A 15627-nucleotide genomic window follows, 5' to 3' on the forward strand; every position below is an offset into this window, starting at 1 on the left:
TTTGATTTAAGTTCATTTTAATGGTAATAATCTGCAATGATTTGATTCATGTCAAAATAATTGTATTGAAATGTCATCAGCTATGACAAAAATATTACTGTGGCATTCATAAAGTGACTAATCTTTTGCTTATTGTTTATTATTATAAAAAGTAGTCATTACGTATACATGTTATAATGTATAAATATTTTTACTAATGGTTGACTCAGTAATAATTACAGGTTAATTCGCTAATTTTGTGGCATCTTTTTCTGCCATCAAAGAAAAAAAAATCACAATGAACATTACACATTGCAACATTAAAACTGATCAATACAGAAAAAAACTTTAAAAAATGGTGCTTGTGGAAGTGGGATGGGGCAGATTTGTGCAATTATTTTAAACATTGCAATTGTGTTTGAGGTGCAAGAAAAGAGATACAGTATACTCTGTCTCACCTTTTATGATAAGTACAAAATGAATAGGCTATATGACTGTGACTTAGGCTATTTAATCCAGTATGACTGGCCCACACAAGAATGTTCAGCAACCTATCCTTAAAATGTCCATATGATTTCCATAGATTTTCTTACAGGGCTGCCATAATCTAGTTGCATTACGTCACCCTCACACCGGTTTGAAATAGTGTTTACTCCCGTCTGCAGCCTCGGGGTCGCCACTGGCACCTTACCAAAAAGCTAAAAGGGTATTTTTGTTATTTGGGCCACACGCTCCCCTTTTCACACCATCCACTTAGCTACATTCCGGAGATGTAACGGAGCGCCCAGCAGCTGGAGCTACACACTCGCTGTCCGTGTGGCGCAGCACGTTGCCATGGCTGCCAAGCACCCCGTTACCGTAGAGACCGGTGTTCATTGTGTACAATCCACCCCCGAGGAAATCACGTAATATCCCCGTATACTACAATGTATTTTACAGTGTTGATACTGTAAGTACCACTAACGTCCAATGGTGAAATATAAATACACCTTTTTACTGCAACTAAATGTTGTAGTTTTTTTTAATAGTTTATTTTAGTGACTTCCTCCGTTCCAAAAAGGCTTCAGGCTGGCGAATGTCTATTTTGATAAAGGCTATTTTTTTTACTCCATTGACAAATAATGTGAATGAAGTAAAACACATATATAAATACACCTCACACGAATAGACTGTAAACACATAACAAAGGGACCGGTCCGGTATGACCCTCCCTCCCCTCCCGGTTGGCGCAATGAACCGCACGCTCTCTCTCATCCCTTCCCGTCATGCAGCGCTCTTGCCTGCTCCTCCGTCGACTCAAGCCGCCATGTTGTCGGAGTGAAAGCCTGGGGTGTCAGAGAGAAACTGGGGCCGAAATCCGCGTCCATCCACCCTCTCCGCCGGTGAGTATCACCTCTTCCCCAGTCGCTGTAGCAGGGGGCATTGCTCATTCACGCATGGTTGCGGGTATTGTTGCTATGGTGGCTCTGAGAGGGGCTAAACAGGAGTATTTCGTGTGGCAGAAGAGGCTGCCTCTTTTTCTGCTGCCTGCCTCCTTCCTCCCGTTGTGTCGGTCTTCCGCTCCAGACAGCTCTCGGGCCTTTGTTAGCATCCGCGTCACCGGGATATGTGAGGCTGCAGACTCGGCGGACAGGTAGGGACCCCCAGGTGTCTATTAATGACAATACGATTATGCTAGGGCACCACTGCCGCTGTTAAAAACATTGTATGGAGCCCGTGTTTGGCCACCGGTTCGCCTGGGCTGAGCTTGTGTCGGGAGGCCGTGTTATTGTTGGTAGACATGGGCATTGAACCCTCCACAACCGATCTGGCGTGTGTGGACGCAGATGCATGAAAATGAAACCCCCGGTAACCGTGACGACCCCTTTCACGGAGCTTCTACATATCCTCTTTCGTCTTGATGTGTCATGTCTGTTAAGAGGGACATGTTTGGTCTATGTTGAGACACCTAACGTTATCTCCTGCTAGCTGCATGTTCCCTGCTTGTTTTGTCACACCCCTGTCTGTGCCCGGTATGCGGAGGATTGATCCCCGGTATTGAATAATGATTAACCCAGTTAGATCGTGGAACACAATGCATGTTTCAGTGTGCTCAGTTCAACTTATGCGTTTCACTTTTGGGGTATGGTCACAGGCAGTGTTGTGGATTTCCGGGTGTTTCTCTACTTGCTCTCGAGCTGTAGCAGAGGAAGATCTAACATTTCCTTGTTGCTTAATGAAGAGTGGAGAAGGAAATCAAACCGAACGCAGACCGTACATATGTGAATGATCAGTTGGCAAGCTGGTTTGTTTTTATCTTTTGGGACCATTCAGCCGGTCAGCTCCTGTTATTTTGTCTTTATGGAGGTGGTGTTGCACAGTGGTTTCAGCAGACCTGAGAGTAAGCTGCATGCGTTTGTAGATTCACAATGTCAGACAGTCTGGCAAAGTTAATTACTGTATATATGGCTCAGTGTAAAAAGAACTGCTTGTAATTTCCTCATGGCCTGTAGGGACACTAATGTGAAACTGGTAATTTTAACAGAGATTAGAGCTTGTTGGATAAGGAGGAATTGTAAAATACAAAGTATATCCCTCTGACTGATGACAACTTTGTTTCACCCAATATTGACCACGGCCACCAAGCAGTGTGGTCCATGCACATTGCATATTTCTTTAGTTTATCATTGCTCACATAATGACAATCTGCCCACCACCCTTTACCCGGGTTATATGACAGGGCCCCTCTGACGTCTCAGTTTCTCTTCATTTCTTGGCAAATAAAGTCAGTAACCTTTCTTGTGCAAGCATACTTATAACATTTAAATAGTTCCCATTTACACAATACAGGTAGATGCAAGTTTAGGTACACCTAGCTTAAAGTACAGTTAATAACAATTAATATAACATTTTGGAGGATGAAGTTTGTGGTGGTGTTGAACTTTGTGTTCTCCCTCACTGAGATATATATATATATATATATATTTATTAGAGACACCTCTTAGTAAAATGCTTCACACTTAACAGCAACACAAACTGCTGCCTCCACTCCTTATCACAACGTTATAATAATACATTGTGTGTGTGTATATATATATATATATATATATATATATATATATATATATATATATATAACTTTTCAAAGTGCTCAAAGACACTTTACAATAAAAACAGTACATTAAGCACATTTAAAAACAAACAAGTTGAATCAAACCTCCTAAAATAGTTTCAACAAAACTTAAAGTATGGTTTATGGCAGGACTGATACTGCATTTCTTTTAGCTGGGCGTTATTAACAAACTGGCAACTGAGTATGTACTCTTGCGGTGGTGTGACATATCAGCTGTTAACAGTGTGCACTTATACTATGAGTAGTGATCTGCAACCGTGTCCCACCTAAAGCAATGCTTGCACGGATTCCACAACAACCAAATTGCTGTTGATAGAACACCTTAAACCAGAGAAGGGTAACAAAATTGTGACTGATATGCAGATCACTGGGATAAGACATCTAAATAGTATTTGGGGGTGCTTGACATAGAGACTTTTATGAGATCCCTGTGTGGGAAACTTCAATCTCTATGGTCCAGAGTTAGACCAGGTATGTTTTGTTCCAACCGCAAACAGCAGTACAGTAAAGTTTACAGTATGCCATACTGACTCTGCAGGTTGGCAGTTAAATCACCTGCCTCCTGGGCTGGCTTTGAAAGTGATTCTCTGGTTAGTATCTTTAGCTGTTGATCCTAGCTCTCTTGTTCTGATCATCGTCAATTAATTAGCTTTAATGGTAGGTATTAGGGCCGAACGATTTTGGAAAATTATGCGATTTTTTTTTTTTTTTTTTTTTTTTCACCAATATTGCGATTGCGATTTAAAATGCGATTATTTTTTAAGCTCATTATCTGCTGTATTATTTAACAAAAACAAAAAATGATTGTATGACTAACACAACATTAGATGGATTAAACAAACTGTCCTTTACTGTTATTATATTGATTAAATTAGGTGATGCATACATTTATATGAATGACATTATTTATTTACTACTACTACTTTAATCACAGTGACTGATTTGTTGAATGTCCACCCTTTTAATACAGTGACATGTAATAATTACCATGACAACATAAAGCACTGACAAATAAGCCTGGTGTAAACATTAATATTAAAGTCAGTAAGAAATCACACTTACTAAAGCACAGATTGCAGAAAAGCACTTTTTAAACACTGTCTGTGAACTTTACTGGACAGTCTTTAAATATGTATATGTGCACGAGTATGGCAGTGCCAGCCGCAGTGATCCTACGGCTTGACCACGTCAGTTGTAGCAGCGGAAAATACTCCTTTTTTTCAGCTCCTCTGCGACTCTGTTTACATTTTTTGTGTAACGTTAGCTTCGGTATGGCGACCTGGCTAAAATATGTGCGGAGGGCATGTTGTACCGCTTATCCAGTGTATTTATCAAAGCCGTCAGCCCAGGCTTGGTCACGGTACTGAGGTGCATCCTTTCTTTCGCGATAAACTTACTGCTTGAGTAATTTCCACGTTCTGTTATTGAAGTATGTTCATATGGAGTTACGCGGTCAGTGATCCCTGTCGGGTGGTATTTTGCTTACTTGACAGTTGACACCCTGGTGTTAGGCTTTTTAGCCATGCAACTATCGTACATGGCTTTGTGGTGTTTTTTTAAGTGGTGATACAGGTTAATGGTGTTGCCCCGTGAGGTAGCAACATTAGCGAGTCACGTTTTGCACAATACGTGACGGTTTGCAGAAACTTCCTCTGCAGACTGTTTTATTCTTGCGTGTCACGTGACCAGGGTGCAGCCTATGCGATTAGAAAATCTAATTTTAACATATCGCAATTTAATTGCAAATGCAATTAATCCTTCAGCCCTATTGTGATATGACACAAGCGTTGTCTTTTCCTGGTTTTACAGGCTGCATTACAGTAAAGTGATGTAGTTTTCTGAATTTACCAGACTATTGTAGCTGTTCTGTTATTTGCCTTTACCAACTTAGTCATTATATCCACATTATTGGTGATTATCTAAAATCTCATTGTGTACATTTTTTGTGAAAGCACCAGTAGTCAACCCTACAATATCGTGGCAATATCGACACTGCTGTATTTGGTCCAAAGTACTGTGATATTTGATTTTCTCCATATCGCCCAGCTCTATAATAAATTGTTCTTTAGCAAAGGATACAATGTTCATTTCTAGTTGAACCCATTAAAGTAAGGTGTTTCTAGTATTGTCTGTCCTCAGTTATATACACTACCGGTCAAAAGTTTGGGGTCACTTAGAAATTTCCATTCCACTCCATTATAGACAGAATACCAGCTGAGATCAGTTGCATTGTTTTTTTTAACCAGGGCAGCAGTTTTCAGATTACATTATGTGCTTACATAATTGCAAAAGGGTTCTCTAATGTTTTCTCAGTTAGCCTTTTACAATGATATCAGATTAGTAAACAGAATGTGCCTTTGGAGCATTGGATGAATGGTTGCTGATAATGGGCAATGTAGATATTGTATTAAAGATCAGCCACTTCTTTCTACAACAGTCGAGAACCCTTTTGCAATTATGTAAGCACATAATGTAATCTGAAAACTGCTGCCCTGGTTAAAAAAAACAACGCAACTGATCTTAGCTGGTATTCTGTCTATAATGGAGTGGAATGGAAATTTCTAAGTGACCGCAAACTTTTGACTGGTAGTGTACATGGAGCAGAGGTGCTTTTTAAACTACGGCCTTCAAAATGTTACTGCTTATTGAGAAGCAGTTTCAGTGAAAAAGGAATATTAGAATCTTTTATAGCCAATTTATTGCAGGGAAGTTGTATTAGACTACATTCGTTTAGGTAGGTGTACTTAATAAACAACTGAGCTCAGGGTCTCCACCCATCATTCTGTGTTAACTGGTCAGAACTTATCAAACATTTTGTTTGTTCAATGTATTTACCAAGTATGCCATTGTTTACATGTGACAGATGTATTTCTCTCTGGACAGGCTGTGGTGGAATGAGCAGTGTGTGTGTGTTGAAGAGGAAAGCAGTGCTCTGGCAGGATTCATTCAGCCCCCACCATAGAACTACATCTCCCAGCATGCCCGTGGTGCTGAGCAGCGGAGGACATGCCCCTCCAACTGGGCAGACCCCTCAGGCCACACCCCCCAGCCAGCAGGTAAAGCCTACCACCTTGACACCTTTTACATATTTCAACATTTTTAAAATCATGGGCAAACATCTGTCTATTAGGAACATCTCATCGCTAATATATGGCTGTCCAGTCGTTGCTGTTGTTAGTACTTCAGCCATTTATGTGCCATTTTATAATGCAAGCCACCTCAAAAACCATACATTTATTAGTTTGCATGTGTGGGTGTGGCTGGCTGGCTGGCTCTGGGTTCAGAGAGGAGGCAGAAATGCTCCGAAGCGCTGCCTGACAGACAGCTCTACCGGGGTTAGAGACGAGCAGAATTGCTTGTTGTCTGCGCTGAGAAATGTGCTTCAGATGTGAACAGTCAGGCTACCGCTCACCTGAGAATTGACTTATTGCGGCGCTTTACGGAATTTCTGCCTCCTCTAGTTTTGGATAATGAGACATGCAACAAATTGAAGTAGTTATCATTCAGATATGAATGATATGATTCAGTAACAGGGTACCCGCAGGGTCTTAAAAGTCTTACATTTCGTTCACAAAGTATACAATTTCGTTTACAAAGGTCTTACATTATTTCTTGTCCTTTGGTAGGATTGAATAAATAACGTAACGTCATAAATAAATGTTTTGTATGTGTGTGACTTTACAATTTACTCCGTTTGGCGTGACTTGGATGTTATACGACATTACAGGGTCACACATGTCAGTGTTTTTCTTTACTCTCTTGAACGTGGAACATGGATGTATAATAATAATAATAGCGCAACGTGGTGTTTTATTATAAATCCAGGGACATGGTGAGCAAGCTCTGGCCTAAACATCCAAGCTCAGCGCGAATCACTCAGTTGTCAGGAAAGAAAACAGAACGTCTCGCACGTGCTACCAGTGTCAGTTAAAATGGGCAAGTGTCTGAAGGTTTGGCCACAGATGCGGACAACTTGGCCAACGTGGCGGAGGGCAATAGGGCTGAAGTTAGCACAACAAGCAGATTGGCGTGCAAGTCAGTCTAGCGCTAATGAAACGGTGGCACTGGAAGACCCACCTTCAGGTTCCTGATCAGCTACAACAGCAACGGAGACAGGGTTGTGTATAGAGGACTATGTCGGCGTGTCAGTGTTGCTTCACCTTTTGTAGGGTGTGTGAATGAAAACGCATCCAACATGCTAACTCACAACCAGTGGTTGTTGAAAAATGCATTTGAATGAAAATCAATAAACACATTGTTAAAATTGTGGAGTGTTATAATACATTTTTTTATTAAATTCAGGTAACGTTACATGGTAAATATTTTTATGTGGCATTAAATTTCATCCTCGGTGGTATTAAAAAGGTCTTAGTCTTAAATTTAACTTGAAGAATTCTGGGGATACCCTGAGAAGTCCACATGAAAGTCCCTTTCTATGGAATCAGTGTTATTATTTTCCATTTAATTTTTTTGACCATTTTCACTTTTTTAAAGCCATACTTTCATGTGGACTGTTGTAGTATCTTAAGGAGATCCCACTATCTCTTAAAGGTGGTTAGACATGTCCCACTGCAACATGTCCAGTTAGAAACACAAGTGGTAGTAACTCAGTTCACATCGACAGTACATGCGAATAACTTTAGTCTTGTGGAGAGAACCATCTGGAAGGGCTTTGAAACTCAATTTGCCATTAAAAAATACCCATTTATTTATCCATTTCTGCTCAAGGAGCTTTGTTTCTGCTAGCCATCCACTTCCGTTCATGGATGTGCTATAAGACCCACTCCCGTCCTGTCTTGTCCCCTACTGACGCCTGCCCTAAAAAATTACTTCATAAGTTCATTTAGAAAAAAATTACCATTTACATATAAAACAAACCAGACTAGAAGATGGTACAGATGAAGTGTAGCCTATGATGTGCTTGGGTTTGGGTCCTGCCCTGGAGAATTTTGAGTGTCAAACACTTAATTTCCTGCATTCTGGTAAATTTGTATGCACGAATTTATGGACGAAATGTCTTTGGGGGGGGGGTTGCCAAAAAATCCTCTGTGCAGGAAAAGCCCTGTAAGTGTGTTTAGAATGTAGCTTCTTGATAACGAGGTTAGCCTTTTTCATGACTAATCCTGGAAAAAACAAGCCATTTGATAAGTAGCAATTTAGTCTGATGGCGTCTTGGTAATTTGTTCTGCTGCATGCTTTGCTTGTAGAGCAAATGACCAAGCCCAGCTGTTTCCAGAACATGTTGACTAATTCTTTGATTATGGTGTGTTGTGGAGAACTTTTGTGTTTACCCTCAAAATGAGTAAGAGAGGACGTCAACTTGTTTGCCAGTGAAAAGAAATAACATATTTTTAGTTTTAGAAGAGGCGATGTGGCCTATATACCTCCACCAATTATACTGTTTTGATGATGAATTTTAAAAATGCATATGACAAATTTTGACTCCTTTTTAATATGTGGTCATAAGGTTGAAAAAGATGCTTGGGTGAATTGTGTTTAATGACCTGGCAGAAAATGTAAATGATAATTTCCACCTGGGATTGAATGTCTTTATTTTCATAATATCCAGCAGATTATTACTTATGATGAAGAACTAGTATCCATCTCATATTCTCTGCTAAGAGACTAAAGACTGGGCTTTTTTTGTAGTGGTACAAAGACGGTGGAGTAGTTTTGCTGAAAACATTAGAAAATTAGATTTTGTTGTGTTGCATCATATTAATACTAATTCATATGTTCCACATGTATTTGAAATGTTTTGAAAATGCTCAAGCTTTTTTAAAAATCAACTCAAAACATTGGTAATACTTAAAATCCAGTGTATACCTGCACGTGTCCAGTTGTCTGTCTGCTTCTTACTGTTGCCAGTAATTTCACGATAATGTGCATGTCTGTGTGTGTCTCTTTAAGGGTGTGGCTGGTGCTGGACGTTCCCAGGATGATGCCATGGTAGACTATTTCTTCCAGCGGCAGCATGGTGAACAGCCCGGCAAACATCGCTGGCCCACTGGAGACAACATCCATGACAGCCAGGTGTGTGGGTGGGTGTGGGTGGGTGTGTGTTGGTGTCGCACAAGTGGTAACACTGGTTTTCTTATTTTATTATGTCATATTTACTACTGTTTGCTTGTACAAAGTTCACAGAATGTTTTTTACACAGAAAACTTTATTCTTCTACCATAAAATCTTGCCATAGACATATTAAAATAATTTAATTCTGTCTGAAAAATACTGTTGTTGCTAACATGGGAAAGTGTGGGGGTTAGAAGGAAACAAAGTTTTTCATAGTTTCAGTTCTACGTTTCAAAACACCAGCATCAGTGGCCATTTAATGTTAAAAAAAAACAAAAACAAAAAAAACAGACACAAACTACACATTTTAGTTGATGCCAATTTAAACAATCTTTTGAGTCTTTCATAACTTTATTTTAGTATTGTCTACTGTAATGTTCCTCAAATCATTTATCAAGGCAATTACTAATGAACATAGGTAATTAAAGCTGGGTTTATGTTTATACTTATGGTTGAGTATGAGAGACATAACTGGGCACTCTGTCTGCAGGTGCGGTCCATGGACGAGCTGAACCATGACTTTCAGGCTCTGGCTCTGGAGGGACGCGCCATGGGAGAGGTGAGACATCAGGTTGGATGGCGAGTCATGTGTGGTCTAGAAGAAGGTGACTTATGTGACAACGCAGCTTTAATACCTCATCTGATAATAAAGGATTTGGGCTGTGGTTATTTAGGCATGTCAGCACAGTTTTGATATTTAAACTTAATAATTTATTAATAATGAATAATAATGATTAAACTCACCGGATTTGGGGCGACCTTTAGCTCACCCAGTAGAGTGTGCGCCCCATGTAGGCTGAGTCCTTGGCAGCGGCCCGGGTTTGAATCCGACCCGCAGCCCTTTGCTGCATGTCGCCCCCCCCCTCCCCTTACCTGTCTTCAGGAATTCTCTCGATTAAAGGCCATAAAAAGCCCAAAAAATAATCTTTAAAAAAAACTCTGGATTTGAAAAGGTCAAATGCTTTATGTCAACACTTGACATAAAAAAGGCCTCCCTGTATTTTGTAACCGGCACCTGACTGAACAAACACATGATGGATTGCTCACAGAGAGTCAAACTTGAATAACAGGAAATCCAAGGAAAAATATATGGATTAGTTGCTCAGTGGCAGGCCTTTGAGCCAAAATTGTTGTGGACTTGTGTTGCCATTGTTGTTCCTGAATGAAAAGCTCTGAAAGATGAGAAGAGACTAAGCAGAGATGTTTTTTTTTTTATTTAAGCTGGTTGGACTTGTGGCATTTATTAAACACAATCCACTCAGTAATTATGTTAATGTTGGACCAGTGCCTTCAATTAGTTTTGGCTTGTTGAACTGATTGCTAATGTGTGTCCATTTGCATCTCATATTGGGTGAATAATGTTTGGCTGCTATGGACTGTAATATGTCAGTATTATGATGTATTAATAACCTAGAAATGGCAGATCAGCTCACACACACTTTCAGATTCTGACTCCCCATTCAACCAAGAGTTTCCTGTTGCTAAAAGATACTAATCACATTTACAGAAACAAGGTCCCTTTTTAAAGCAAGAAAGGTGCTGACTGTAATAGAAAGAGAAGAGGGATATGGAGATAAACTCAAATGAGCTGCTGAGTAGAGTAAGTCCAAACACCAAAAACGATTCAAAAATAATCAACTAAAGCTTTTTAATAATGAGCCCTAATTGTTTTGTGGTTGCTCTTAGAAAATGGCTTTAATTGTGGTAGTGTGCTATTTTGTTTCTGCTTCACTCATCCAGTTAGAAGAGCCTGTACTTGTTTGTTTGGCTTGCAGTCAGGGATCAAAGTACCTCCACCAGGGGTCAGTTTCAGAAAGCAGGTTTAGTTTGTTGAGTTTGAGAAAGCAGCTGAGTTTGTTAACCCTGAGATCAGGGAAACTCTGGGTTTTCTGTTTCAGAAAGGGAGGTTAATCAAACCTGAGAGAGAGGGGTAACTCCAGCCCGTTTCAGAAAGAGAGGTAACTTCACCTCAGAGTCAGTTACTATGGTAACTGAGCCTGTGAACCTAAGCTGGTCGGGAGCAGGTTTCTTCAATAAACCTCAAGTTTCTCTCAGTCTCCTCCCTCTGACACAGTGCTCTTTCATTTCCTCATTCATTCATTCAGTCTGTGTCAGGCGCATTTTAGCGTAGCGTTGTCATCTGCATGAATACAAAAAACAGTGTTGGTTTATTAACCATGTTAGGCAGACTATAAAACGTTTCTTTTCTCAAAACTTGGCATTTCCTTTTGTCGACGATCCCGGTGATGAAGAAGCTGTACTACTTCGCAGGGAGTTAAACATACGTCAGGAGATGATATTGAGGCCCCGACTATAGATGTATTTTCATCTCCCGATACTAGCCTACCTATTTGAGCGGTATCATTTTTCTTCCCAGTCTATCAGTCATGTAGCCTACATAACCTTATCTGACCTCATATCACTAACGTCACCCATCATGGACATGCTCTACATCCCAGCAGATTCTTTGTGCCACATTACGTTTTTTTGCAAACGGCAGTTTTCTTTACAACATGGGTGGTGCGGAGCATTTTAGTAAAGCCATTGTAGCAAAGCGCCGAAGAGTGCGACTCGATCGCTCTAAAACGTGTTTAAATGTTTTTGTAGTGTTCCCTAGACACAAACCCGTAAGAGTCTTTAAAAAGGAGTCCCACAGTATTGCAGGTAAATGATGTAAACCCTTTTGAAATAAAAGATTATGAATTATAATTCTCTTAATGATGGTGCTGCAGCCTCACAATGGGATTAGTAGGCCTAGGACTTTTTCGCTAGCAGGATTGCACCTAAATTAAATGGATTATAGGTTCAATACATTTCACCAGTAGTATTATACTTAAGATTAAATATGATATTAATACACTATATTGGAACTTGTGCATTTACTCTAGCAGCAATTTTCTCCCACACAAATTCTCTCTTTACAGCAGCCGCTGTGTTGCTTTTTTTAACAAAATACATGTTCAAACTCGCTGTATGTGCTCGAGTATTTCCGTCGACCAGTTTGTTTGTGGTTGTTACCATGGTGAATCGTAGTATCATGGCTCCATTCATGCTGCCTTTTTATAGTGGTGGTGCACGCGCTTAACTCTGACTGAACCTACTCTGAGTTGGTTGAACCAACTTAAATCAGCTGTTCTGGAACCAAAAACTCAGAGTTTCCCATCTCCGGGTAAATCAACTCAGAGTTCAGGGTTAGTCTCAGAGTTTGTTAAACCTCCTTCCTGAAACGGGCCCCAGATGTGTGTATTACTGGAAATTGCAATGCAGCACTGGCAGCTTAACACTAAAATCAAATCAAACAACATTCTGAAGGTTATCATGTTAGTAGGATTTGAGGACCCTTCTGCTCAGATGGTCGGTTATACAAACTAATCACTTTATGTATAGAGCTTTTTTTATTTTCCCCATTCGGCCATGTGCTTTCAATATCTGTGCAACCTTTTTACCTTGTTTTTTCCCTTTCCTCCTATTTCTCCTCGGCTTTCCTGTGTCTTTGTAGCAGCTGCTAACTGGTAAGAAGTTCTGGGAGACGGATGACTCTGGGAAGGATGGACCAAAAGGGATCTTTCTGGACCAGTGGAGGGACAGTGCATGGGGTGCCTCAGGTATATACCAGGCTGGCTTACATTTGTGATATGGTGGCAGACAGTAGGCTGTCAATAATGCAGGGTCGTTTGTGAAACATGGCAGTTTTGTTTCACAAGCACATCGAGAAACCACCATAACAATCACTATCTGGTGTTGGAAAACATATATTCAGATTCCTGTCAGAATCGAAAGCTGATGTCAAAGTGAAATCACCCTTCTGTATCGTCACGTTTTAATATCTCATGGGACGAGATCTCGTCACACCTCTATTCACAAAAGTTACAGCAAACACCAAATAAAAAAGATGTATTTTCGTTAAAAGTATCAATCCATTGGAATCGTAACCATGACTGTATTTACCTTTTTTAGTAAAAACAGTCCGACGGGGGGGGTGCATTGCCAGTTTCAACATGCTTTTCTTTATTTGTTTGGCAAAATAAGTTAACTGTTTGCCTTAACAAAATTCTGGCTAAGAACATAAACACTTCTTCTTCATTGTCAAATCTTTATTTTTTTTTTTATTAACATTTTTATTTTAACAGAACACACAAAACATACAATTTGAAGCATGAACATAACAACAAATTTTTTACTTGAACTCTTCCATCCCTAGTTTCATGCCTGAACAACATGCCTGTGGAGCAAAGGTTGCTATCCCTCCGTGCATGAATGTAATTTAACAGTCCGTCTTCTTCTCATGTTAGATCACTCGGTGTCTCAGCCAATCATGGTGTCTCGTCGGCCAGGACAAGGTTTCCATGGCGGTGGTGAAGTCGGGGTGGGCTCGGTGATGTCACCGCGCTCTGAGAGTGGAGGGCTGGGAGTTAGCATGGTGGAGTACGTCCTCTCCTCCTCGCCAGCTGACAAACTGGATTCATGCCTCCGAAAAGGACCTTATGTAAGTCTTGAACTGTGTTCTGTATTAAATATTCACATTTCCTTATAATCCATTTTCTTTCTCTTTTACCATTTTTCTAATCGTTACAATCTTGACTTTTCATGAAACTACTTCAGCATCACGTCTTTTGATAAACTCGACACCCTATCTGTCATTTTTCTCTCACAGTTTGTCCTCTGTTAGCCTGTGATTATCAAACAAGGACAGGTCTTTCACATTGTCCACGTCAGCCTGTCCTTTCCCCCCTGTGCCTTTGTGTGTTTGCCATCTGTCACTGTTAGATTATCAGCTCCTGTATGTCTTGTCTCTGTCCATCACACAGGGACAGAGAGATGGAGAGGTGGAGGAGGAGAAGAGGGACAAGCCAAAAGCATCGTTTGAAGGAGAGAAAATGAAAGAGTTGACAGAAGTTGAAGCTGATGTCATTAACGACGTCATCAACCCTAATGGGCTGCCCGTGCAGAATGGCCTTGACGTCGATGTCAAAGAGTATGGGTAGGGCTCGGCGTGACAGAGGCACACACCCACTCACAACTTTAAATGCTTCTTGCTTAACAATCAGCATTTTAGATGTAAACTGAACTCCTTCTTTCTCACCCTTGCAGTCGTCCCCCAGGCAACATGCCGGCCCCTGGTCCTGAGGGCGATCTGCTTGGGGGTCCCGGGGGTGTAGGGGCTGATGGCCTGACACCCCTGGGAGGTGGTGGAGGCCCCAAACCTCCTGAGGACTTCTCTGGCGTGGAACAAGGTGGTGTCACCATGGACCCCATGGAATCAGTGATGGAGCCTCTTCAGTTTGACTACAACTCCCAGATGACCATGGACTCTGCGCCCACCGTGGGCTTATTCGATTACGCCAACCAGCAGCAGGTAAGAGGAACAGGCAGGGAGTAGTACATACACATTTGTCATTAGCTATGCATGAGATTAAAATGTGATTCACCTGTTGATGTGCTGTTAGCAGCTGTTCCAGAGAAACAACGCCCTAGCAGTGCAGCAGTTAACAGCAGCCCAGCAACAGCAGTATGCCTTGGCAGCAGCACAGCAGCCTCACATTGGTAAGAGAGAGAGAGTGTGTATGCATGCATGGACAAATGAGCAGGAGAACTGAATGTCAATATCATGTTATCTAAGCCATTCATTGGAATAATATTATATATAATCTATTAATCTAACTTCACCTTAAATGTCAGACCAAAAGTAAGACTCCATCCAGGAATTGCATATGATGTTTGTAAGTCAGTACAAGTTACTCAGTGGGTGATGGCATTTCTAGTTTTAAATTTTGGAGCAAAAGAACATAGAAGTTGCAAGAAACTACATGTTGTTGCAGCCCTGTTGTAACTAGTTAATGTTGGGTTAATAATTCTTAGGTTTACCAAAAGGCAAGTAATGCTTAACAAGCCTAAAGATGATCTCAAAAACATCTTGGTCATGTGCTAACCTAACAAATCTGGAGAGCTTAATTTTTTTAAATTAGTATCTAGAATCTTAATTACAGTTTTGATTGAGTATGTAAGTAGTTATCATGTGTAAAACCTTTTGGCCCTGGGTCACCTTGTCCATGTGCTCACAGGTCTGGCCCCAGCTTTTGTGCCCAATCCTTACATCATCAGTGCTGCTCCACCAGGGACAGACCCCTACGCAGCCGGACTAGCAGCAGCCGCTACACTCGGTGAGACGTGTGTTTTGAAATGGAACCTGAGCGCCATTAAGATGCTGTTAGAAGGATTTAGAAACACTTATGTTAATTCATTTTATACATTAAGGATGTGTATAAACACAGACACAGTCTTCCTCGCTCACCTGTATTTTGTGTATTTGTTTGCGTCTAGGTCCGGCAGTGATGCCTCCCCAGTACTACGGTGTGACCCCCTGGGGGGTCTATCCTGCCAACCTTTTCCAGCAGCAGGCTGCTGCAGCCAACAACTCGGCCAATCAGCAGGCTGCAAACCAGGGCCAGCAGAACCAACAGCAG

At 40.9% G+C, this 15627-nt stretch overlaps 1 protein-coding gene across 4 annotated transcripts in view; it reads left to right on the forward strand.

Annotated features, from left to right (window-relative positions):
* Positions 1-1133: 1133 nt before the first annotated feature.
* pum1 (pumilio RNA-binding family member 1) overlaps positions 1134-15627 on the forward strand; it is a 33521-nt gene continuing 19027 nt past the window's right edge. Inside the window, exons 1-11 of one of the 4 annotated variants that reach the window (XM_031323031.2) lie at positions 1134-1361; positions 5975-6147; positions 9002-9124; positions 9654-9722; positions 12663-12768; positions 13456-13649; positions 13972-14144; positions 14255-14519; positions 14611-14707; positions 15226-15324; positions 15485-15627. In XM_031323031.2, the coding sequence (XP_031178891.2) occupies positions 5986-6147; positions 9002-9124; positions 9654-9722; positions 12663-12768; positions 13456-13649; positions 13972-14144; positions 14255-14519; positions 14611-14707; positions 15226-15324; positions 15485-15627 (1431 nt within the window). In that variant the 5' untranslated portion in view covers positions 1134-1361; positions 5975-5985. The remainder of the gene's footprint in view (positions 1362-5974; positions 6148-9001; positions 9125-9653; positions 9723-12662; positions 12769-13455; positions 13650-13971; positions 14145-14254; positions 14520-14610; positions 14708-15225; positions 15325-15484) is intronic. The other 3 variants (XM_031323032.2, XM_031323034.2, XM_031323036.2) reach the window with 3 other exon arrangements.

Source organism: Sander lucioperca, chromosome 16 (assembly GCF_008315115.2).
Source record: "Sander lucioperca isolate FBNREF2018 chromosome 16, SLUC_FBN_1.2, whole genome shotgun sequence".
NCBI classification, from domain to species: Eukaryota; Metazoa; Chordata; class Actinopteri; order Perciformes; family Percidae; genus Sander; species Sander lucioperca.